The following is a 24,590-nucleotide window of genomic DNA, read 5'->3' as shown; positions in this document are numbered from 1 at the left end:
TCCTCTTTCACAGGGACATAGCCATCAGCCCGTATCCCTCCCCACCCCCCACCCAACTTTTGTACCCTAAACAGGTGCTTTCACATCATTCTCCTGTTGGAAGTCTTTTGGGATGTTTCTCTCACTTTTTTTTTAACACAGGGTCTCACTCTGTCACCTAGGCTAGAGTGCCGTGGCCTCAGCCTAGCTCACAGCAACCTCAAACTCCTGGGCTCAAGTGATCCTCCCACCTCAGCCTCCCAAAGTGCTAGGATTACAGGTGTGAGCCACCACATCCAGCCTCTCCCACTTTCTTTTTAAATACATTTAAGTTATTATTACTATTTTTCGTAATGCAGTCTATGTTGCCCAGACTGGCCTTAAACTTCTGGGCTCAAGCAATCCTGCCACCTCAGACTCTCAAGTTTAGCTGGGATCATAGGCGTACACCGTTGTACTCACCTTCCCACTTTCATTCAACAAATTTCGAGCATCTGCCACGGCTTACCTAGACAGTCCTGTCTTAGTCACAGTCATCACTACTGTTTAATTGTCTTTCAAGTCCTCAATCTGTATCTCCACCTCAGGACTTTTTCTTTTTTTTATTTTTCTTTTTTTATTTCTACATATTATGGGGGTACAAATGTTTAGGTTATATATGTTGCCCTTGCCCCCTCCAGTTCATCCCCCAGAGAGTGTGCACCACACCCATTATGTGTGTGTATACCCATCACCTCCTCCCCCCACACCTGCCCAATGCCCGATAAATGTTATTCCTATATGTGCACTAGGTGTTGATCAGTGAAGCCAATTTGCTTGTGAGTACATGTGGTGCTTGTTTTTCCATTCTTGGGATACTTCACTTAGTAAAATGGGTTCCAGCTCTATCCAGGAAAATACAAGAGGTGCTATATCACCGCTGTTTCTTATAGCTGAGTAGTACTCCATGGTATACATGTACCACATTTTATTAATACACTCATGTATTGATGTGCACTTGGGTTATTTCCACATCTTTGCAATTGTGAATTGTGCCGCTATAAACATTATAGTGCAGATGTCTTCTTGGGTCTCACAGGGTCTCACTTTGTTGCCCAGGCTAGAGTGCCGTGGCATCAGCCTAGCTCACAGCAACCTCAAACTCCTGGGCTCAAGCAATCCTACTGCCTCAGCCTCCCAAGTAGCTGGGACTATAGGCATGCGCCACCATGCCCAGCTAATTTTTTCTCTATATATATATTAGTTGGGCAATTAATTTCTTTCTATTTATAGTAGAGGCGGGGTCTCTCTCTTGCTCAGGCTGGTTTTGAACTCCTGACCTGGACCAATCCACCTGCCTCGGCTTCCCAGAGTGCTAGGATTACAGGCGTGAGCCACCTCGCCTGGCCTCAGATGTCATTTTTATAGAATGTCTTTTGTTCTTTTGGGTAGATGCCCAGTAATGGGATTGCTGGATCAATGGTAGATCTATTTGTATCGCTTTAAGTTATTTCCATGTTGCTTTCCACAGAGGTTGCACTGGTTTGCAGTCCCACCAGGACTTTTTCTTGAGGTCTGAGTCCAGATTTAAGAATATCCAACTCCCCCTAGAGGTCTCCCACTGAATTTCCACAGGCATTTCAAAATCATCAGTATGGGCTGGGCTCCTGTAATTCTGGCACTTTGGGAGGCTGAGGAAAGAGGACTGCTTGAGGCCAGAAGTTTGAGATCAAAATCATCAGTGTTCGCCCAAACCAGGTCAGTTTCCAATAATCTCTGTCCCAGTGAATGAGAACACAATGTAACCAGTCACTTAAAGCAAAAATGTGGGATTCCTCCTACTCTGCCTTCTCCCTTAATTCCCATATCCAAACAATCTCTGCGTCTTGTCCATTCTGCCTCTGAAATGCCATGGGTGTCTTTTCCCATCTCTTCATTGCCACTGCTAGCTAAGGCCCTCCTCATCTCAGGAGGAAGCTAGCCTAATTGCTTCTCTCGTGGATAGTGTGGTTTCTGCTGAAAATCCCCTTCACCCCACCCTCGCTGAGCATCAGGCTTCGTTTATCTATTCAGTTCCTAGAGACAAGTCTCTCTGTCTGAGATCCTCCTGCCTCTGCCTCCTGAGTAGCTGGGACTACAGGTGCATACCACCATGCCCTGCTAATTTTTCAATTTTTTGTAGAGATGGGGATCTCACACTTACTCAGGCTGGTCTTGAACTCCAGAGCTCAAACAATCCTCCCCCCTCGGCCTCCCAGAGTGCTAGGATTACAGGCGAGAGCCACTGTGCCCAACCTATATTTTCAAAATTTAGAAACCTACTTGTAGGCCAGGCGCGGTGGCTCACGCCTCTAATCTCAGCACTCTGGGAGGCCGAGGCGGGCGGATTGCTCGAGGTCAGGAGTTCAAAACCAGCCTGAGCAAGAGCGAGACCCTGCCTCTACTATAAATAGAAAGAAATTAATTGGCCAACTAATATATATAGAAAAAATTAATTGGCCAACTAATATATAGAGAAAAATTAGCTGGGCATGGTGGCACATGCCTGTAGTCCCAGCTACTCAGGAGGCTGAGGCAGGAGGATTGCTTGAGCCCAGGAGTTTGAGGTTGCTGTGAGCTAGGCTGACGCCACAGCACTCACTCTAGCCTGGGCAACAAAGCGAGCCTCTGTCTCAAAAAATAAATAAATAAATAAAATAAAAACCTACTTGCAAATAAGTCAAATGCCAAAAGAAAATATTATAATAAAATTTAAAATATTTTTAATTGGCCAGGCACGGTGGCTCACACCTGTAATCCTAGCACTCTAGGAGGCTGAGGCGGGAGGATCACTCAAGGTCAGGAGTTTGAAACCAGCCTGAGCGAGACCCCATCTCTACTAAAAATAGAAAGAAACTAATTAACCAATTAAAAACATATATACGGCGGAGGGGGAGAGGTAAAAAAAAAAATAAAAACATATATACGAAAAATTAGCCAGGCATGATGGCGCATGCCTGTAGTCCCAGCTACTCGGGAGGCTGAGGCAGGAGGATGGCTTGAGCCTAGGAGATTGAGGTTGCTGTGAGCTAGGCTGACGCCACGGCACTCACTCTAGCCTGGACAACAAAGTGAGACTCTGTCTCAAAAAAATAATAATGAAATAAATTTTTTTTTTTTTTTTTTGAGACAGTCTCGCTTGTTGCCCAGGCTAGAGTGAGTGCCGTGGCGTCAGCCTAGCTCACAGCAACCTCAAACTCCTGGGCTCAAGTAATCCTGCTGCCTCAGCCTCCCGAGTAGCTGGGACTACAGGTATGCGCCACCATGCCCGGCTAATTTTATATATATATTAGTTGGCCAATTAATTTCTTTCTATTTATAGTAGAGACGGGGTCTCGCTCTTGCTCAGGCTGGTTTCGAACTCCTGACCTCAAGCAATCTGCCCGCCTCAGCCTCCCAGAGTGCTAGGATTACAGGCGTGAGCCACCGCGCCCGGCTAAAAATAAAATATTTTTAACTGACAAACAGTGAAAATTGTGCCTTTCAAAACTGTGAGATGTTGGACAATGCTTTAAGGTAAAAAAAAATAAAATTAAAATTAAAAAAATGAAATGTAGCTAAAACAATTCATGCAAGAAAAAAGTGTGCATGCTAAGAAAGTTTAAAAATCAATAAGTTGGCCAGGGGTGATGGCTCAAGTCTGTAATCCCAGCATTTTGGAAGGCTAAGGAGGAAGTATTACTTGAGACCAGGAGTTTAGACCCTGTGTCTCTACAAAAAATAAAACAAAATAAAAAATTAGCCAGGCGTAGTGGTACATGCCTGTAGTCCCAGCTACTTGGGAGGCTGAGATAGGAGAATTGCTTGAGCCCAGGAATCCAGGGTTGCAGTGAGCTATGATTTTGCCACTGCACTCCAGCCTGCCTGGGTGACAGAGCAATACTCTGTCTCTAAAATAAATAGGTAAATAACAAATAAATGAGCTGAACAGAAATGTTAAGAAATTAGAAAAAGAGGTGGGGCTTGGTCAGGCCTGTAATCCTAGCACTCTAAGAGGCCAAGGCAGGCCCAGTCTGGAAGGCTCAAGGATTGCTTGAGTTCAGAAATTCAAGACCAGCCTAAGCAATAGTGGGACCCTGTCTCTACTAAAAATAGAATAATTACCTGAGTGTTGGGGCGCGTGCCCGTAGTCCCAGCTACTTGAGAGGCTGAGGCAGGACAGTAGGATTGCTTGAACCCAGGAGTTGGAAGTCACAGTGAGCTATGGCAATGCCACTGCACTCCACCCAGGGCAACAGAAAGAGACTTTTTTTTTTCCAATAAAAAGAGATGGGGGATTGTGAGGAGGGTGCTCAGTTGCCTTGTTTGTTTTTGTTGAGGCAGGGTCCTCTGTCACTCTAGATAGAGTGCAGCAGCGTCATCAGTAGCTCACTGTGACCTTCAACTCCTGGGCTCAAGCGATCCTCCTGCTTCAGCCTCCTGAGTAGCTGGGACTACAGGCATGCCCGGCTGGGTTTTCTCTCTCTCTCTTTTTTTTTTTTTTCATTTTGTTAGAGACTGGGTCAGGGTCTCGCTCTTGCTCAGGCTGGTCTGGAACTCCTGAGCTCAAGCAATCTGCCGGCCTTGGCCTCCCAGAGTGCTAGGATTACAGGCGTGAGCCACTGCGCCCCACAGAGACTCTATGTCAAAAAAAAAAAAAAAAAAGAAAGAAATCAGAAAAAGAGTATGGAAGTATCCCCCCAAATTAGGGAAGAATATAATAAAGATAATTTAGAAATTTAGATAATTTAGAAATTAATGAAATAGGCCGGGCGAGGTGGCTCACAACCTATAATCCTAGCACTCTGGGAGGCAGAGGTGGGCAGATCGTTTGAGCTCAGGAGTTCATGAGACCAGCCTGAGCAAGAGCAAGACCCTGTCTCTACTAAAAATAGAAATAAAAACTTTATTTTATATAAAAAAAGAAATTAATGAAATAGAAAATAAACAATAAAGCAGAAAAGAAATGTATATTTACAGAGACTACTGATATTAATAAACTTCTGACTAAATTGATTAAGCAGAAAAAGAGAAAAGGCACACATACAAAATAAATAATTTAGAGGGAATATAATCTCAGATATAGTAGATATTTAGATTGCAAAATTTGATAAGATGAATAATTTTTTTCTTTTCTCTTTCTTAGAGATAAAGTCTCTCTCTGTTGTCTAGGCTAGGCTCAAACTTCTGGACTTAGGCGATCCTCCCACCTCAGCCTCCTGAGTTACTGGGACAACAGCAATGTGTGTCACTCCACCTGGCTAAGATGAATTATTTTCTAGAATAATATGTGACCAACACTGAGTGAAGAAAAAATTAAAAGCCTGAAAAACCTATAATCATTAAAGAAAATGCGTCAGGTATTAAAATGTTAACTACCAAAAAGTCACCAGGTCCAGATAGTTAGGAAACCTTCAAAACAGAGGTAGTTTCAGTCACATAAAATTATTCTAGAGGTCAGAAAACAGGAAAAGCTTCTCAACTTATTTCCTGGGATTAATGGAATCTAGATATAAAAGCCAGCAATAAGACATGAAGGAGAAAAATCCTTGTAACCGTCTCAATCAATACACTAAAAGCATTTCACAAATGCCTTTCATGATAAACAACCATTCAGATTTTTAAAATAGCAAAAACATTTCACAACACTCATTAGTGATTTTTTTTTTTGAGACAGAATCTCACTTTGTTGCCCAGGCTAGAGTGCTATGACATCAGCCTAGCTCACAGCAACCTCAAACTCCTGGGCTCAAGCAATCCTCCTGCCTCAGCCTCCCAAGTAGCTGGGACTACAGGCGTGTGCCACCATACCCAGCTAATATTTTCTATATATTTTTAGTTGGCCAATTAGTTTCTTTCTATTTTCAGTTAAGACAGGGTCTCGCTCTTGCTCAGGCTGGTTTCGAACTCCTGACCTTGAGCAATCCTCCTGCCTCAGCCTCCCAGAGTGCTAGGATTACAGGTGTGAGCCACCAGGCCTGGGCTCATTTGTGATTTTTAAAATTAGGAATATAGGGGAGAGGGGGGCATGGGCAATATACATAACCTTAACATTTGTACCCCCATAATATGCTGAAATAAAGAAAAATTTAAAAATTAAATTAGGAATATATATCATCTATCTCTCTTCTCCCATGAAATTTCATACTCATTTTTGGAATGGCTTGGTATTTTCCTCCTGTTCCCACCCATACCCTCCTTCCCTCCTCTATTTGTTTTTCTGATGTGTAGCCTTCTTCGGTTGCTGCAGGGCTAAGTTTCGTTGTCTATTTCTGGTATATCATCATCTGTCAGTAAATTGTGTTGTTCTCTTTTAGCTTTTTTCTCATAGTTAACTGTACAGCATTGGCCATTTCTTTTTGTTACATTTAAACGAGCTAGATTTCTCTGAACTATTAGTAGCAGGACTTTGTGGGAGGGTAGGGAGAGGGCCCAGGATAGCTTTCCAGGCTTACAAGTTCAAGGGCTGCTCCTCTTTTGCTATAACAATGGGATATTTCCTTAAAATTTTGTACCTTTGTGTAGCCACTACCTCTTCTGCCTCTGAGAACTTCTCCAGGTTAAGAAAGCTTCTAGGCTGGGCACAGTGGCTCACACCTGTAATTCTAGCACTCTGGGAGGCCAAGGCAGGAGGATCGTTTGAGCTCAGGAGTTCGAGACCTGCCTCAGCAAGAGCAAGACCCTGTCTCTACTAAAAATAGACAGAAATTAGCTGGACAGCTAAAAATATATAGAAAAAATTAGCCAGGCATGGTGGCGCACGCCTGTAGTCCCAGCCACTCGGGAGGCTAAGGCAGGAGGATCACTTGAGCCCAGGAGTCTGAGGTTGCTGTAGCTAGGCTGACGCCACGGCACTGTAGCCTGGGTGACAGAGTGAGACTCTGTCTAGAAAAAAAGATAAAAGAAAGCTTCTGCCACCAGCCTCAGCCTTGTCTATTTCATGGAGGCCCCACAGCTGCTGTCACCCAAGTGAGGATGCATTTCGTATTAGAAGGGGAATTTTGCTGGTGCTTTATGAGATCCACCACCTGGAAGTCCCTTGGGCCACTTCATAAACATACTCTCTCCTCCTTTCCCAGCAGCACTTGCCTCAGTCCATGGCATGGCCTCGGTCCAGCCTGCCTCAGTGCACGGGGCCTCTCCTCCCAGGAAGGGACATCGTCCATTGGTGCACCACTCACCCGGAACTCGCTCCTTCCTGCTCTTCCCTGGCACTGCTGAGGATGTCTGCTCAGCTTGGAATTTGGTCACACATACACATAATTTGGAGTTGTCAGTTTTCTGTGCCTCTTAGCTTTACTGAAAATATAGTGTGTGTTTTTCCATTCTCTTTATGGTTTCCAGTAGGCAAGAGGGGAGATTTAAAAATAAGCTGCTGCCACATTCCTCTCAAAGCCCCACAGGGAGACTTTTTAGAAAAGGCTCCTGGCCTGGTGCAGTGGCTCACGCCTGTAATCCTAGCACTCTGGGAGCATGAGGCGGGAAGATTGCTTGAGGTCAGGAGTTCGAGACCAGCCTGAGCAAGAATGAGACCCTGTCTCTACTAAAAATAACAACAATAAAAAATTAGCCGGTCATGGTGGTGGCACATGCCTGTATCCCAGCTGCTCAGGAGCCTGAGGCAGGAGGATCTCCTGAGCCCAAGAGTTTGAGGTTGCTGTGAGCTAGGCTGACACCATGGCACTCTAGCCCACGTGACAGAGCAAGACTCTGTCTCAAAACAAAACAAAAAAAAAAATAGAAAAGTCTTCTGACAACAGCAACCTTGGTGAGCTGCCATCCTAGTACAGGCCGCACCTTGCAGCCTCTTGTTAACCAAGCTTTAGCCTTCAGTGCCTACACCAGATGTCTTTTTGTTCGTCTGCAATGAGCAATGGAGCCACAGAGATCGCTTGTTGCCAGCACCGTGGCCCCACATTCCCCACATACACGCACGCGCTGTCAGGGCCTAAAGGAAACAGCACCCACAATTTAGAGGAATTTGAGGAGAGCAGTTTATTTACAAAGGTATGGGTAAGGGCATAGGGGAGCCACAATGGATATTTAATATATTGTCACACCCAAGCCCAAAGGGATGCAGAGAGAGAGAGGTTACAGCAGGGCTCTTCCTTATTTTGTGCCATGGATCCCTTTGGCATTCTAGGAAAGCATAAAATAAAACCAAAATATAATAAAATAAACCAATTGTATTGAATTCTAGTTACCAAAATATTAATAAAAACTCTCAATAGAATCAATCATGTACTTCTTTATTACCATCTTAAATAAAAGACAACACATTTAAAATACAGGCAAGTTGAAGTTCAGTTTTCATAAATTAAGACATATCAGTACAAAGGATGTTGTTGCTTGGCTTAAATGAAAACTTGAAACTGTGAAGTGTCAAGGCAGCACCTGTAACACGGGACGTGAAAAAAGGACGGACATTTTTTCCCCATCTAAGTCTACGGATCACCTGGAATCTGTCTCCTGGGCTCCGGGAGGCTGGGAGAAGACAGTCCCAGAGGGGAGTGTTGCCCTTGGGTGGAGGCTTCGGCTAACCTGAGGTGACCTGGTGGGAAGAGAGCCCTCAGGATGAATGCCCCCACCTCAGTGTCCTTCCTCCTGCTGTTTCCTGCCAGGCCTCCCCTCCAGCAGCTAAAATCAGCTGGTTAGCTTTTGATTTAAAGTGAGAAAAATGAAAAATAAATTAAAAATAAAATAAAATCAGCTGGAAGCCAGACGCACCCTTTGACACAGTCTACGCAGGTTAGTTTCCCAGAGCAAAGAGCAGAGCGGGAGAGGGAAAGCAGAGGTGCACACAGAAGATGCCCAGGGCATACACACATGCACACGCACAATCACTCGTGCTCTCTGGTCAGTGCACGCTCTTCCATAGGCACGTTCCGTGGAGCCCAACTCTAATCAACAATTCCCCTGGACAGCATGGAATCATAACCAGGGCCCTTAGCCACATACAGGGCTCTAGTCTCAGGGGTTCTGGTAGGTCCTTTTATTGAGCCAGCTCAGTGTTTTCTCCCTGACTGCTTGGCGGGGCACTAACAGCCTTGGCCTGGGTGGCCCACTCCTTTTCTCAGCTTCACAGCCCACTGGCCTATTCTTTTTTTTTTTTTGAGACAGAGTCTCGCTTTTGTTGTCCAGGCTAGAGTGAGTGCCGTGGCCTCAGCCTAGCTCACAGCAACCTCAAACTCCTGGGCTCAAGCAATCCTTCTGCCTCAGCCTCCCAAGTAGCTGGGACTACAGGCATGCGCCACCATGCCCGGCTAAGTTTTTCTATATATATATTAGTTGGCCAATTAATTTCTTTCTATTTATAGTAGAGACGGGGTCTCGCTCTTGCTCAGGCTGGTTTCGAACTCCTGACCTGGACCAATCCGCCCGCCTCGGCCTCCCAGAGTGCTAGGATTACAGGCGCCTGGCCACCACTGACCTATTCTTAAGCTATGTTAATACCTTTGGCCAGGGCAAGGTAAACCTTGCAAGCTTGGGAGCTACTCTATTTCTCCAGGGCCGTGGCTCTCAAACTTGAATGTGTATCAGAAGCATCTGAGGCACTTGTTAAAAAGCTTTTCTTGGCCCCATCCCTAGAATTTCTGATTCAGTAGGTCTGGTTGGGGGCCCAAAACATGCATTTCTAACAGGTTTCCATGTGAGGCTGGTGGAAGGACCACGTTTTGAGAACCACTGGCTAAAAAGTTCTGCATATCTGCTCAGATGCAGACCTTGCAGCCTGTCAGAGGGGAATCTACTCATCTGATTTCCAGGCTCTCAGTGGGTCCCTTGCTGCGGTGCCACAGGGCAGCCTCGCAGCTGTCTGCCCAGAGGCCCCACCACCTCCCAGCCTTAACCACTGGGAGCTAGCCCCCGGGGGCTGGGCCCCCAAGTTTGGGTGGAGGTGTCTTTGTAGGGGCAAAGGGAAAGCTTCCCCTTCACCCTCTGAGGGTTTGCTGAAAATCAACTGACAATGGCTGGGCGAGGTAGCTCACGCCTGTCATCCTAGCACTCTGGGAGGCCGAGGCGGGTGGATTGCTCAAGGTCAGGAGTTCGAAACCAGCCTGAGCAAGAGCGAGACCCCGTCTCTACTATAAATAGAAAGAAATTAATTGGCCAACTAATATATATGGAAAAAATTAGGCAGGCATGGTGGCACATGCCTGTAGTCCCAGCTACTCGGGAGGCTGAGGCAGGAGGATAGCTTGAGCCCAGGAATTTGAGGTTGCTTTGAGCTAGGCTGAGGCCACGGCACTCACTCTAGCCTGGGCAACAAAGTGAGACTCTGTCTCAAGAAAAAAAAAAAGAAAATCAACTAACAAAAAGCAGATTACTAGGAGAAAAGGTATACAAATGTCTTAACACTCACAGGGGAAAGTCCACAGTGATCACCCAATAACCCAGTGCAGTAGAGAAGTTTATATGCTCCTTTTCTTCAGGGAAGGGGAGATGGGGAGTGCAGACTTTTCTTTAGAGGGACAGTAAATCCTCAAGGAGAATGAATGGACGTGGGAGGCGAGAGGCGGGAGGCAGCCGCTACTGGGGGCGAGAGGTGGAGCTGCACAGGAACGAAGGGTGTCCTGTTATGCGGACAACGTTCCTCAAGTGATCTGGAGCCGCCCTCAGAAATATGGATGAAGTCTGTCCTGCATGGTGGTCACTCCCTAAGCTTTCTCCTCTCTGGCGGTTGACCTTTCCTGGTTATTTGATGAGTTCCCTGGGGAGGGTGTCTTCAGACAATTGTGTTTCTTTTGGAAAGAAGCTTTCTTAGTCAGATAAGGAAATTCCAGAAAGAGTCCCTCCCTGTGCTTGGAAGAGGAACAACGTTAGAGGGACCTTGATTCTGAGGCAGCTTCTAAGGCCTCTCAGTATTTCAAAGCACCAGTGTTTTGGGGTGTTGCTTTCTAAGCCCAAACGTCTTCTTGCAAGTCTGTTCTTCACAGGCTTTCTCCACATCTGTGTTTAGGCCCTGAGATTCCTCCCCCGCCTGCTTGTTCTATATGTTCTTTAGTCTCCACTTTTGACTTGTAGTCAGAGCAGCTGTCGCTTTCTCTATCCCAGAAAGTTTTTCTGAGCATCTAAACACTATCCCACCTGGCAGTCTGCCAAGTCATCCTTGCAAAGACCAGTCTGGGAGGCAGCCTCACTCAGAATAAAAGCCAGAGTCTCTGCAATGACCTGCAAGGCCCTGCCCAAGCTGTCCTCACCTTCTCCTGGCTCCAGCTGCACAGGCCTCCCTGCTGCCCCATGAACATTCCAGATATCCCCATGGTCCTCACCTAAGCACCTTCGCACTTACTGCTTCCTCTGCCTATAATGCTCTCCCATTGTGAGATTGTGATAATAAGAAATATATATTTTGGTTGGGTGGGTGCAGTGGTTCACACCTGTAATCCCAGCACTTTGGGAGGCCAAAGCAGGAGAATCACTTGAGACTGGAGTTCAAGACCAGTCTGGGCAACATAGTGAGACTCCATCTCTACAAGATAGAAAAATTAGCCGGGCGTGGTGGTGTGCACCTGCAGTCTCACCTACTCCCCGAGGCTGAGGCAGGCAGCTTGTCTGATCCCAGGAGTTGGAGGTTGCAGCTATAATGACACCACTGCACTCCAGCCTGGGCAACAGAGAGAGACCATGTCTCAAAAAAAAGAAAGAGGCCGGGCGCGGTGGCTCACGCCTGTAATCCTAGCTCTCTGGGAGGCCGAGGCGGGCGGATTGCTCGAGGTCGGGAGTTCGAAACCAGCCTGAGCAAGAGCGAGACCCCGTCTCTACTATAAATAGAAAGAAACTAATTGGCCAACTAATATATATATAGAAAAAATTAGCCGGGCATGGTGGCTCATGCCTGTAGTCCCAGCTACTTGGGAGGCTGAGGCAGAAGGATTGCTTGAGCCCAGGAGTTTGAGGTTGCTGTGAGCTAGGCTGACGCCATGGCACTCACTCTAGCCTAGGCAACAAAGCGAGACTATGTCTCAAAAAAAAAAAAAAAAAAAGAAAAAAAAGAAAGAAAGAAATATATATTTTGGTCTCTATCCAGACTCCAAGCCAGAGCTCCTAAACCCCTCATAGTTTCCTAAGTGACAAAGGTGAAAATAATTTCTTTTGTTATTCATAACAAGCCCCTTTCAACTACACCAGAGTTTATAAGGTGACTTTCTGGAAAGCCCCCAAGGAGGGGTCTGTTGCCAGGGGAACCAACTGTGTGATTACAGGGTTAGAACTTTCAGCTCTACCCCCTGACTTTTAACCAATGGTTAGTGATTTCATCAATATGACTGAATAATGAAGCCTCCATAAAACCCCCAATAGGATGGGATTTGGAGAGCCACCAGGTTGGTGAATGCAGGGGTGTCGGTGTTGGAGGGTGTCGTGCCCAGAGAGGGCATTGAAGCTACACACACACACACACACACACACACACACACACACACACACACCCAATACCTTGCCCTATGCAACTCCTCCATCTGACTGTTCCTGAGTGGTGTCCTTTATAATAACCCAGTAAATGTTAAGTATTTACCTGAGTTCTGTGCACCACTGTAGCAAAAGAAATGTTTTTCAGGGACTATTGGAAAGGTACTAGCAAATTATTGAACCAGAGGAGGGAGTCATAGGAACCCCTGATAATTATAGCTGGTCTGTCCAGGAGCCTCAAACTTGTTTGTGATTGGCATCTGAAGTGGGGACAGTCAAGGTATGGTGGCCAGGAGTGCGAGGCTGCAGTGAGCTATGATCATGCCACCGCATTCAAGCCTGGATGACAGAAAGAGAACCTGTCTCTTAAAAAAATAAAACTGTAGGGGCAATCTTGTAATCTTGTGGGACTGAGACCTTTAACTTGTGGGATTGGACAATAATTCTGGGTAGATAGTGTCAGAATTTAGTCAAATTGTAGTACATGCTGTCAGTACCCACCAGGAATAGGAGAATTGGTTGGTGCGGGAGAAGCCCGCACACATTTGGTATGAGAAGTGAAGTGTTGTTGTTGCTTTTTTTAATTTTTAAGTTTATTTTTGTTTTTATTTGTATTTTTTTAGCTGTATACATTATAGGGCACAAATGCAGCTTTGCTACATTGATATGTTGCTCCGTGGTGGGGTCAGGGCCTTCAGTGCATCCATCATTGGAGCAAAGCACATTGTACCCGCCAAGCCACCTCCCACCATCCACTCTCCTCCCACTCCCCCATCCCTTTGGGTCTCAAGTGTTCCTTGTCCCACATTCTGTTTTCTGTTTCGGTGTGTACACGGCATTTAGCTCCCACTTACAAGTGAGAGCATGCGGTATTTCTCTTTCTGTGTCTGAGCTGTTTCACTTAAGACAATGGCCTTCAGTTCCAGTCACATTGCTGCAAAAGACATGATTTCCTTCTCTTGATGGCTGGATAATATTCCATTGTATATATATGCATGTTGTGAGTGTAAAGAAAAACAGTGTATTTTCCTTTTTGCAGACCACAGGACTTTATCAAGGTGGAATCACTGCTAATTACATAGAAGCAGCTTGCCCAAGCCAGAGTCCATGAGGCTCACGTGAACTTATAGTTTCACAAATTAGAAACAAGTGACATGTTTGAAACCACAAGGAAGTATCCTGATACCCAGGTGATGGAAGCTGGGGTGAATGAGTCAGTACATTGATTTCAAGCTGTTAATGAGTTTGTGGCCCATGCAGTGGTCCCTCCCCTGTGCAAGACGTCAAAGAGCCCCTCAGTGAGGCTCCTCTCCCGTCTGTGTCAGGACATGCTCATTGTAGAGCTCCAGCTGCTGCCAGGCTGCTCCTCACCCCTCCGGCGATATGCATCGCTGTCTCACTGTTGTTAGGGATCCACTAATTCCTCCTCTCCCTCTTCCTCGTCCTACTCCTTGGGATCTCTGGACCCAGTCAGCATCTCTTGCTTGTCCTCCAGTCCCACATCTGGCTACAGTTCTGGATTCAACAGGAACAGCCATAGCAATACCTACCCCGCTTCAGGAGCCAGAAGTGGTTTTCCATTTTACCCATATATCCACATGGTTTGTTCCCTCGCCTCCTTGGAATCTTTGCTCAAATATCACGTTGTCAGAGACGCCTTGCCTGACCACCCTACTTAAAACTTCAGTCCCCTGGCAGCACTTCGACCCTTCTTCCCTACTTCGGTTTCCTCTACAGGCACCTATCACCTTTCATATACTTATTTATTTGTAATATTTGCCTTCCCCAATTAGACTGACCATCAGAACAAGAGATTTTGGCCAGGTGCAGTGGCTCATGCCTGTAATCCTAGCACTCTGGGAGGTCGAGGCAGGAGGATCGCTTGAGGTCAGGAGTTCGAAACTAGCCTGAGCAAGAGCAAGACCCCGTCTCTACTATAAATAGAAAGAAATTAATTGGCCAACTAACATATATAGAAAAAATTAGCGGGCATGGCGGTGCATGCCTGTAGTCCCAGCTACTTGGGAGGCTGAGGCAGGAGGATCACTTGAGCCCAGAAGTTGGAGGTTGCTGTGAGCTAGGCTGACACCACGGCACTCACTCTAGCCTGGGCAACAGAGTGAGATGAGACCCTGTCTCAAAAAAAAAAAAAAGAGTTTTCATTTGTTGGGTTCTCCAGGCCTAGAAGCATGCCTGGCATACAGTAAGCATTCAACAAACATCTGTGGAATGGATGCATGAATAACGACATGAATTCCCACCCAGCAGGCACTGAGCGCTCTCTGCAGGGGACAGGGCTCCCGCAATAAAGGGAAGTCAAGAAGTCAGAGTCCACTCCAGCATCTCCACCACCTGCCCAGGGCAGGGAGAGGGCAGTGAGAAGGGAAAACTCCCAGCTGCACAAGAGGAAATAGGTTGCGGGGAAGAGAGACAGAAAGGTGTCTTCATCAGTGCTGGGCAGGGGGGATGGAGCCCTGAGTAGGGAGTTTGGACCAGGACCTCTCAGTGAGGGGATGTGCTGTCCTCACCTCTGTGGGAAGTGACTAGCCAGCTTTGGCTAGGGGAAAATGTCATGCTTGGGGAGGGCATGTATCAGAGGCCATCACCCACTCCGTAAAACACGGCCACCAGCCCTCATGCCACATGAACACGCATATGTGCATGAATACGTGGCAGCACACAAAGCTGATGTCGGCCTCACTCCTTGGCCCTTGTGTCCACAAATGTCTCTTTCAGTACCACTTTCAGTTCCTCCAAAGAATCTACTTAAATTCTCTAACTCCTGCCAGGCAGCAAGATAGCTCACTCCTATAATCCTAGTACTCTGGGAGACCAAGGCAGGAGGATCACTTGATGTCGGAAGTTAGAGACCAGCCTGAGTAAGAGCAAGACCCTGTCTCTACAAGAAAAATAGAAAAAATTAGCTGGGCATGGTGGCTTGTGCCTATAGTCCCAGATACTCTGGAGGCTGAGACAGGAAGATCGCTTGAGCCCAGGAGTTGGAGGATGCAGTGAGCTATGATGACACTATTTGCACTCTAACCCAAGCAACAGAGCAAGACCCTGTCTCGAAATAAACAAACATAAAATTCTCTAATCCCTGATCTCCACAGATTTCACTGAAGATTTCAAAGGAGATGAGAGTCTTCTATTAGATGATTCCATATTTCGAAGGGTCTCGGAACTGCTGGGCTGGAAGTGAGGTTTCTCTCCCTTTCCAGGCCCTGTGCCCATCTGGCCACAACCTCTGGGAGCTGCCAGCAGACTTGATTCTTCTCCCATCCACAGTGTTCAAAGATTCAGTCCGCTCCCTATCCACACCCGCCAGCCCAGACTCAAGAAATGTGACAGGCCAGGCGTCACGCCTGTAATCCTAGCACTCTGGGAGGCCGAGGCGGGCAGATTGCGCAAGGTCAGGAGTTCGAAACCACCCTGAGCAAGAGCAAGACCCCGTCTCTACTAAAAATAGAAAGAAATTAACTGGACAACCAAAAATATATATAGAAAAAATTAGCCGGGCATGGTGGCGCATGCCTGTAGTCCCAGCTACTCGGGAGGCTGAGGCAGGAGGATTGCTTGAGCCCAGGAGTTTGAGGTTGCTGTGAACTAGGCTGACGCCACGGCACTCACTCTAGCCTGGGCAACAAAGTGAGACTCTGTCTCAAAAAAAAAAAAAAAAAAAAAAAGAAAAGAAATGTGACAAAATGCAAGGTCTTATAGTTACCTGAACCTTGGTGTTAGGGTGGAAAGCCTAGTAGGTGCTCAGAAAGATTTCTGTTCAAAGGTCCTTTGTTCCTGAGACTAAACGTCCCCCAACACCTCCGTCACCTCCAGTGGCTTAGCAAACTATCATTTCATTACACACTGGACTCTCATTTAAGAGGAATTTAAGAGAATGGTTATTTTCTTATCTCCATTTTATACCCAGCTCCCCCTTCTTCTGGGGGTGCTAGTGTCAGCAGAAGCTGATGGGGAAGTGAGGCCTGGGAGGTAGAGGAGGAGGGAATGAGGGGAAAGGGGAAGTTTGGGAGAGGAGAATGTGAGTGCTACAACAGAGGAGACGCTGGGTCTGTCTCCCACCTCCACCAGCATCTGGGGAGCTATGAGCAAGACCAGAGATTTGCAGGGTAGGGAGGGTGGAAGAGGCAGAAGCAGGAAAAAGGAGCAAGGAGGGGCAGACCTGGCCTTGGAGCAGACTCTAGATATCCCTGGGCTGGCATGGGGTGAGGTGAGGAAGGTGAGGGTGAGGATTGATGAAGCTTTGTGCCCCCACAGGAGGAAAAGCTTTCGGACTGCTGAAGGCCCAGCAGAAAGAGAGACTGGATGAAATCAACAAGGTAAAAGGAAGGGGGCAGAGCCTGGTGGGTAGCATCTGGGCAGGGAGGGCCTACCCTGGCTCTTACTATCCCCCAACAGCAATTCCTGGAGGATCCCAAATATAGCAGTGATGAGGATCTGCACTCCAAACTGGAAGCCTTCAAAAGTAAGGAAAAAGCTATAGAGGTGGAAAGGGGATTGGGGTAGGGAGTAAGATTTCCGTAAGAACTGGGTGGAAAGGCCGGGTGTGGTGGCGCCTGTAATCCTAGCACTCTGGAAACCAGCCTGAGCAAGAGCGAGACCCCGTCTCTACTATAAATAGAAACAAATTAATTGGCTAACTATATATAGAAAAAACTAGCCAGGCATGGTGGCTCATGCCTGTAGTCCCAGCTACTCGGGAGGCTGAGGCAGGCGGATCGCTTGAGCCCAGGAGTTTGAGGTTGCTGTGAGCTAGGCTGACGCCAAGGCACTCACTCTAGCCTGGGCAACAAAGTGAGACTCTGTCTCAAAAAAAAAAAAAAAAGAACTGGGCGGAGACAGGAGGGACACAAAATTTACTTTCCTGGTCAGAAGAGGGGAGTCTGCCTTTATTGCCACCCCAAATGTTGTGTTCCCTGGCCTGCCCCTCTCAGCATCCCCTCTAATCCCTTATACCCTAACAGGGCCCCTCAACTCCCCCACCCCACTTCCTCCACCTTTGCCTCCCTTCCCCCCAGCCCTAGGTCAGCTACCCCTCCTCAACCCCTGCCAGAGACCTTCTAGCCAGCACTTACCCTCTCTGCTCTCTCCCCTCACCCAGGGAAATACATGGAGCTTGATTGGAATGGAAATGGAGATATAGGTGAGAAAAGGGCGATTTGGTGGAGTGGGCAGGCTTAGGAAGACTGGGGTTTCTCCTAGTGCTCCAACCCTATGGTCTGGGAGGGCTTACCTACCAGAGTAGGAGGAAGGGGAATGGGAATGTGGAGGTGGGGGGAGAGAGAGAGGGATTCCTCCTCTTCTCCACTCCCATCCTTGGCCTCCAGATATCATGTCCTTGAAGCAAATGCTGGAGAAACTTGGGGTCCCCAAGACTCACCTAGAGCTAAAGAAACTAATTGGAGAGGTGTCCAGTGGCTCTGGGGAAACATTCAACTACCCTGACTTCCTCAGGATGATGTTGGGCAAGAGATCTGCCATCCTAAAAATGTGAGGGTCCAGGCCGGGCGCTGTGGCTCACGCCTGTAATCCTAGCTCTTGGGAGGCCGAGGCGGGCGGATTGCTCAAGGTCAGGAGTTCAAAACCAGCCTGAGCAAGAGCGAGACCCCGTCTCTACTATAAATAGAAAGAAATTAATTGGCCAACTGATATATATATAAAAAATTAGCCGGGCATGGTGGCGCATGCCTGTAGTCCCAGCTACTCGGGAGGCTGAGACAGAAGGATCGCTCGAGCCCAGGAGTTTGAGGTTGCTGTGAGCTAGGCTGACGCCACGGCACTCACTCTAGCCTGGACAACAAAGTGAGACTCTGTCTCAAAAAAAAAAAAAAAAAAAAAAAAAAAAAAAAAAAAATGTGAGGGTCCAGTTCCACCCTCCTCTATACTTACTCTTTTTCTCCTCCCCCACCCCCACCCCCCAGGCTCAACTTTTCTACACATTCCTCAGCAACCACTCTTCTAGCCTAAGAGAGACCCTTCCAAGGTCCCATCCCCATCCCCTTCCCCTGGTCCTGGTCCCCACAGCTCCCACACTTCCACCCCTACCCTCTTTCTTCTCTTCCCACCCTCAGCCTATGATTTATTCCCTTGAGAGGAGTGTTCCCTGATGCCTGTGTCTCTTCCTGTCTCAACCAGGATCCTGATGTATGAGAAGAAAGCAAGAGAACAGGAAAAGCCCATTGGTCCCTCAGCTAAGAAAGCTATCTCTGAGTTGCCCTGATTTGAGGGGAAAGGGGGTATGGTGGGATTGAAGGGGCTTCTAATGACTGGGACATGGAAAAAGAAGACAAAATTGTGAGCCAGAGTCAAACCAAATTAAATAAATTATCTTCCTCTGTCAGATCAAATTAGCTTGGTTTTTATTTGGGAGACATTTTTCCCTGGGTTTGGGAAGGACAGAAATTTCTTTGAGGAAAGGGTAGCAAGAGTTTGCCCACATGAACAACCCATCAACAATTCTGTAGTGCATCTATGATAGCAGATGTCTTTGTGCACCTAGAGGGACTCCAGCTGTAGAAGAAGCCTTGACCTCAAGGAATTAAGGCAGGACAAAAAACCATGTATAGACAAAAAGAATATTATCCAGGCCCATGGTAGCTTTCATGAAGAATGAGGAATACCTTGAATTAACATTCTCCATCACTGTAAGTTTTGTAACCTTGACAAATTACTCAGCCTCTCTGAGGCCTTTATCTGAAAATGGAGATAAAATGATCTACAGTGTCATGGCTACACATCATAAACCCTCAATAATGTTTAAAACTTGAATGAATGGATGGATGGATGAAAGAACTGGTATTATTGAATGAACTAAAGGATTCACAATAGTCTAAGGCCTGATAATTTTAAGAGTTAAATGCATCATTGCTGTCCTTTGGGGGACAAGCTACAGAAACTGAGTCTATCTAATGAAGGGAAAAGGAGTTGTATTAGGAGGCTACTGTGTGCAGATAATGGGGATATAGGATCTCTGAATGGCAGAAAGGGATGACTGGGCAACCCCAGGGAAGGCAGGAGCCTAAAGGCCCCAGGGCTTCTGATGAAGCCAGACCTTTCCTTCCCCAAGGGGTCCAGATGAGTCAGCTCTAGCAAACCCCTCCTCTGGCCACTATTTTAGATTTCCTGACTCCCTGGAAAGAAAGAATACGATTAGCCCAGCTTGATTCATGTAATAAGGACAGACCTAGCCACTGGGGCCTCCCATGGTGGCCCTTTTCAATTGTAAAGCCAGGGAGGCGTCCTGCTCGCTGATCCCATAGACCTGCCGCAACTGCTCAGAACTGCAGATGAAGGAAAGGTCATTGCTAAATGTAAACACTGAATAAATTGAATACCTGAATATAATGAAATTAGTGGCTAACTTTTATGGAGCACCTATTATATAACCAAATTTCATTTTTTTTTTTTTTTTTAGAGACAGAGTCTCGCTTTGTTGCCCAGGCTAGAGTGAGTGCCGTGGCGTCAGCCTAGCTCACAGCAACCTCAAATCCTGGGCTCAAGCAATCCTCCTGCCTCAGCCTCCCAAGTAGCTGGGACTACAGGCATGTGCCACCATGCCTGGCTAATTTTTTCTATATATATTAGGTAGCCAATTAATTTCTTTATTTATAGTAGAGACAGGGTCTTGCTCTTGCTCAGGCTGGTTTCGAACTCCTGACCTCGAGCAATCCGCCCACCTCAGCCTCCCAGAGTGCTAGGATTACAGGCATGAGCCACTGCGCCAACCCCCAAATTCCATTCTTAATGCTTTCCAGGCTGGTCCAAGTGCAGTGGTGTTTACAACTAATGAATCACAATCGGGTACAGATTTCTTTGCTCCTTCTCCACTCCCACTGCTTCTTTGGTTTTGTTTTGTTTTTGTTTTCAGCATAAAACTAGAAAAGTACCACTGCTTCTTTTGACTAGCCTTAAAAAAAATAATGAAAGGCCGGGTGTGGTGGCTCACGCATATAATCCTAGCACTCTGGGAGGCTGAGGCAGGAGGACTGTTTGAGCTCAGGAGTTCAAGACCAGCCTGAGCAAGAGTGAGAGCCCCTCTCTATTAAAAAAATAGAAAGAAATTAGCGGGACAGACAAAAACATACACTGGGGAAAATAATCCCTTTTCAATAAATGGTGCTGGGAAAACTGGATAGCCACTTGTAGAAGGCTAAAGCAGGACCCACACCTTTCACCTCTCACAAAAATCAACTCATGCTAGATAACAGACTTAAACCTAAGGTATGAAACTATTAAAATTCTAGAGGAAAATGTTGGAAACACTCTCCTAGACATCGGCCTAGGCAAAGAGTTTATGAAGAAGTCCCCAAAGGCAATCACAGCAGCAACAAAAATAAATAAATGGGACATGATCAAACTACAAAGCTTCTGCACAGCCAAAAAAATAATCATGAAAGTAAACAGACAACCTACAGAATGGGAGAAATTTTTGCATCCTATGCATCCGATAAGGGGCTGATAACTAGAATATACTTAGAACTCACAAAAATCAACAAGAGAAAATCAAATAACCCTATTAAAAAGTGGGCAAAGGACTTGAACAGAAACTTTTCTAAAGAAGACAGAGGAATGGCCAACAAACATATGAAAAATGCTCAACATCTCTAATCATCAGGGAAATGCAAATCAAAACCACAATGAGATATAACTTAACTCCAGTGAGAATGGCCTTTATCAAAAAGTCTCCAAACAATAAATGCTGGCATGGATGTGGAGAATTAGGAACACTCCTACACTGCTGGTGGGACTGCAAACTAGTTCAACCTCTGTAGAAAGCAATATGGAGATACCTTAAAGCGATACAAGTGGATCTACCATTTGATCCAGCAATTCCACTACTGGTCATCTACCCAAAAGATCCAATGACACTCTACATAAAAGACACCTGCACTCGAATGTTTATAGCAGCATAATTCATAATTGCAAGGCTGTGGAAACAGCCCAAGTGCCCATCAATCCAAGAATGGATTAATAAAATGTGGTGTATGTATACCATGGAGTACTATTCAGCTCTAAGAAACAACGGTGATATAGCACATCTTATATTTTCCTGGTTAGAGCTGGAACCCATACTACTAAGTGAAGTATCCCAAGAATGGAAAAACAAGCACCACATGTATTCACCAGCAAACTGGTATTAACTGAGCAGCACCTAAGTGGACACATAGGAACTACAGTAATAGGGTATTGAGCAGGTGGGAGGGGGGCAGGTATATACATACATAATTAGTGAGATGTGCACCATCTAGGGGATGGTGGAAACTCAGACTTGTGGGGGGAGAGGGGGAAAGGGCATTTTTTGAAACCTTAAAATTTGTACCCCCATAATATGCTGAAATTAAAAAAAAAAGAAAAAAGAAAAGAAATTAGCGGGACAACTAAACATATATAGAAAAAATTAACCGGGCATGGTGGTACATGCCTGTAGTCTCAGCTATTCTGGTGGCTGAGGCAGGAGGATCACTTGAGCCCAAGGGCTGTGAGCTAGGCTGACACCACGGCACTCTAGCCCAGGCAACAGAGTAAGACTCTGTCTCAAAAAAAAAAAAAAGAAAGAAAGAAAGAAAGAAACAAATTTTGCTGCAAAACCAAAATGGTATATGTGGTAGCTGGCCAAGGAAAGGGGACAATAGAACCATTTCAAAAGTTTGAAAACTGGCTGGGCACAGTGGTTCATGACTGTAATCCCAGCACTTGGCAGGCCAAAGGAGGAACACTTAAGGCCAGGAGTTTGAGACCAGCCTGAGCAAGATAGCAAGACCCTGATGCTACAAAAAAGTAAACAAATTAGCTGGGTAGGGTGGCATGAACCTATAGTCCTACCAAATAGGGAGGCCAAGGCAGCAGTGAGCTATGATCACACTACTGCACTCCATCCTGGGTAACAGAGTGAGATCCTGTCTCAAAAAAGAAAATAGAAAGTTGGAAAACTGCAGTCACATTAAATCTTGGTGTGCTTCAGGCTAAAGTTCTTATCTGATTTCTGCTAAGTATTTTGCCTGGATTTTCCATAATGAACAGGCAGTCCCTTTATTTAGCCAGATCAGTGTAGGCGCAGGTCCCCAAACCCATGCCTCCACTTACCTGTTCATGGTCCCCGAGATGCACACCCTCTCCTCAAACTTGGATAAGTTCTAACTAGTTCCTCAAAACTCTTAAGAATGTTTCTGGCCGGGCGCTGTGGCTCACGCCTGTAATCCTAGCTCTTGGGAGGCCGAGGCGGGCGGATTGCTCAAGGTCAGGAGTTCAAAACCAGCCTGAGCAAGAGCGAGACCCCGTCTCTACTATAAATAGAAAGAAATTAATTGGCCAATTGATATATATATAAAAAAATTAGCCGGGCATGGTGGCGCATGCCTGTAGTCCCAGCTACTCGGGAGGCTGAGGCAGAAGGATCGCTTGAGCCCAGGAGTTTGAGGTTGCTGTGAGCTAGGCTGACGCCATGGCACTCACTCTAGCCTGGACAACAAAGGGAGACTCTGTCTCAAAAAAAAAAAAAAAAAAAAAAAAAAATGTTTCTGCCAGGCTGCTGTGAACTAGGTTGACGCCATGGCACTCTAGCCGGGGCAACAGAGTGAGATTCTGTCTCAAAAAAAAAGAATTTTTCTAGAAGCATTTCTAAACCTCCTCAGGCATTGTCAGATTTTACTCTTCTACTTCTATAATATTCTGTGCATATTTCCTGCACCTTCAAAAACAGTTGTTGAATGATTGGTTGAATGCGTACTAAGAACAGAGGGGTGGGCCAGGCGCTGTGGCTCACGCCTGTAATCCTAGCTCTTGGGAGGCCGAGGCGGGTGGATTGCTCAAGGTCAGGAGTTCAAAACCAGCCTGAGCGAGACCCCGTCTCTACTATAAACAGAAAGAAATTAATTGGCCAACTGATATATATATATAAAAAATTAGCCAGGCATAGTGGCACATGCCTGTAGTCCCAGCTACTCGGGAGGCTGAGGCAGAAGGATCACTTGAGCCCAGGAGTTTGAGGTTGCTGTGAGCTAGCCTGACGACACGGCACTCACTCTAGCCTGGACAACAAAGTGAGACTCTGTCTCAAAAAAAAAAAAAAAAAAAAAAAAAGAACAGAGGGGTAATACTACTGAAATTTTGTAAAATAAAACCATTGTTTATGAAAATACTACTGAATCTTGTAAAATAAAACCCATTGTTGGCCGGGCACGGTGGCTCACGCCTGTAATCCTAGCACTCTGGGAGGCCGAGGCGGGCGGATTGCTTGAGGTCAGGAGTTCAAAACCAGCCTGAGCGAGACCCCGTCTCTACCAAAAATAGAAATAAATTAATTGACCAACTAAAAAATATATATACAAAAAATTAGCCGGGCATGGTGGCGCATGCCTGTAGTCCCAGCTACTCGGGAGGCTGAGGCAGGAGGAGGATTGCTTGAGCCCAGGAGTTTGAGGTTGCTGTGAGCTAGGCTGAGGCCACGGTACTCACTCTAGCCTGGGCAACAAAGTGAGACTCTGTCTCAAAAAAAAAAAAAAAAAGAAAGAAATTAATTGGCCAACTAATATATATAGAAAAATTTAGCCGGGGCGTGGTGGCGCATGCCTGTAGTCCCAGCTACTCGGGAGGCTGAGGCAGGAGGATCGCTTGAGCCCAGGAGTTTGAGGTTGCTGTGAGCTAGGCTGACGCCACGGCACTCAGTCTAGCCTAGGAAACAAAGTGAGACTCTGTCTCAAAAAAAAAAAAAAACAAAAAAACCCATTGTTAAGAAAATACAAATTTCCAATATCAAATATAAAAATCTATGCGTGAAAATTATAGGTTATAAAATTAAACGTCCTGTCTTGGTTACTGGTTGCCCATATTTTGATGAATAGGTCATTCCTAGCCTATCTTTGTTCAAATGATTTGCATACACTATGCAAATAAATAGAACTAGCGGAAGAACGCCTATGCTGCACAGTGCGGAGGGGCCGCTTTCCCGGACCCTTGGATTGGTCTGTCTCTCCACCATATCTGCATGACGTGATTGAATAAATGGAAGGGCCCCCCTTCCTGGCTTCCCCTTCTCGCGAAAGAGCGCGTGAGCTGGGACTCTCTCCCGGTCTAGTAAGCTCCGCCCTCTGGCCGCTAATCCCGCTTGCCAGTGCCGGTCCTCTCTCTGCGTCTCCTCCGCTGAAGGCGCACGGGCCTTGCATGTTTCCTTCCACTTTCAGCGTCCCTAC

General features: G+C 46.3%; 1 protein-coding gene and 1 long non-coding RNA gene across 3 annotated transcripts in view; both read left to right on the top strand.

The window, feature by feature from the left end:
• The window catches only part of AIF1 (allograft inflammatory factor 1), a 31,270-nt gene extending 12,521 nt beyond the window's left edge, over positions 1-18,749 (top strand). Inside the window, exons 1-6 of one of the 2 annotated variants that reach the window (XM_012741066.3) lie at positions 16,379-16,511; positions 16,660-16,721; positions 16,801-16,867; positions 17,504-17,545; positions 17,730-17,892; positions 18,538-18,749. In XM_012741066.3, the coding sequence (XP_012596520.2) occupies positions 16,487-16,511; positions 16,660-16,721; positions 16,801-16,867; positions 17,504-17,545; positions 17,730-17,892; positions 18,538-18,622 (444 nt within the window). In that variant the 5' untranslated portion in view covers positions 16,379-16,486 and the 3' untranslated portion in view covers positions 18,623-18,749. Of the gene's footprint in view, positions 1-16,378; positions 16,512-16,659; positions 16,722-16,800; positions 16,868-17,503; positions 17,546-17,729; positions 17,893-18,537 lie in introns of those variants that run through there. The other variant, XM_012741065.3, reaches the window with a different exon arrangement.
• Positions 1,491-8,209, top strand: LOC142871000 (uncharacterized). The gene is made up of 2 exons (XR_012919350.1): positions 1,491-1,716; positions 7,056-8,209. It is a non-coding gene; the product is annotated as an uncharacterized LOC142871000 (long non-coding RNA).
• Positions 18,750-24,590: the final 5,841 nt, after the last annotated feature.

The sequence above is a fragment of the Microcebus murinus genome, chromosome 5 (genome assembly GCF_040939455.1).
Source record: "Microcebus murinus isolate Inina chromosome 5, M.murinus_Inina_mat1.0, whole genome shotgun sequence".
In the NCBI taxonomy this organism is placed as follows: domain Eukaryota; kingdom Metazoa; phylum Chordata; class Mammalia; order Primates; family Cheirogaleidae; genus Microcebus; species Microcebus murinus.
Note: the sequence above shows the minus strand (reverse complement) of the source record. Positions and strands in the feature narration are given on the sequence as shown.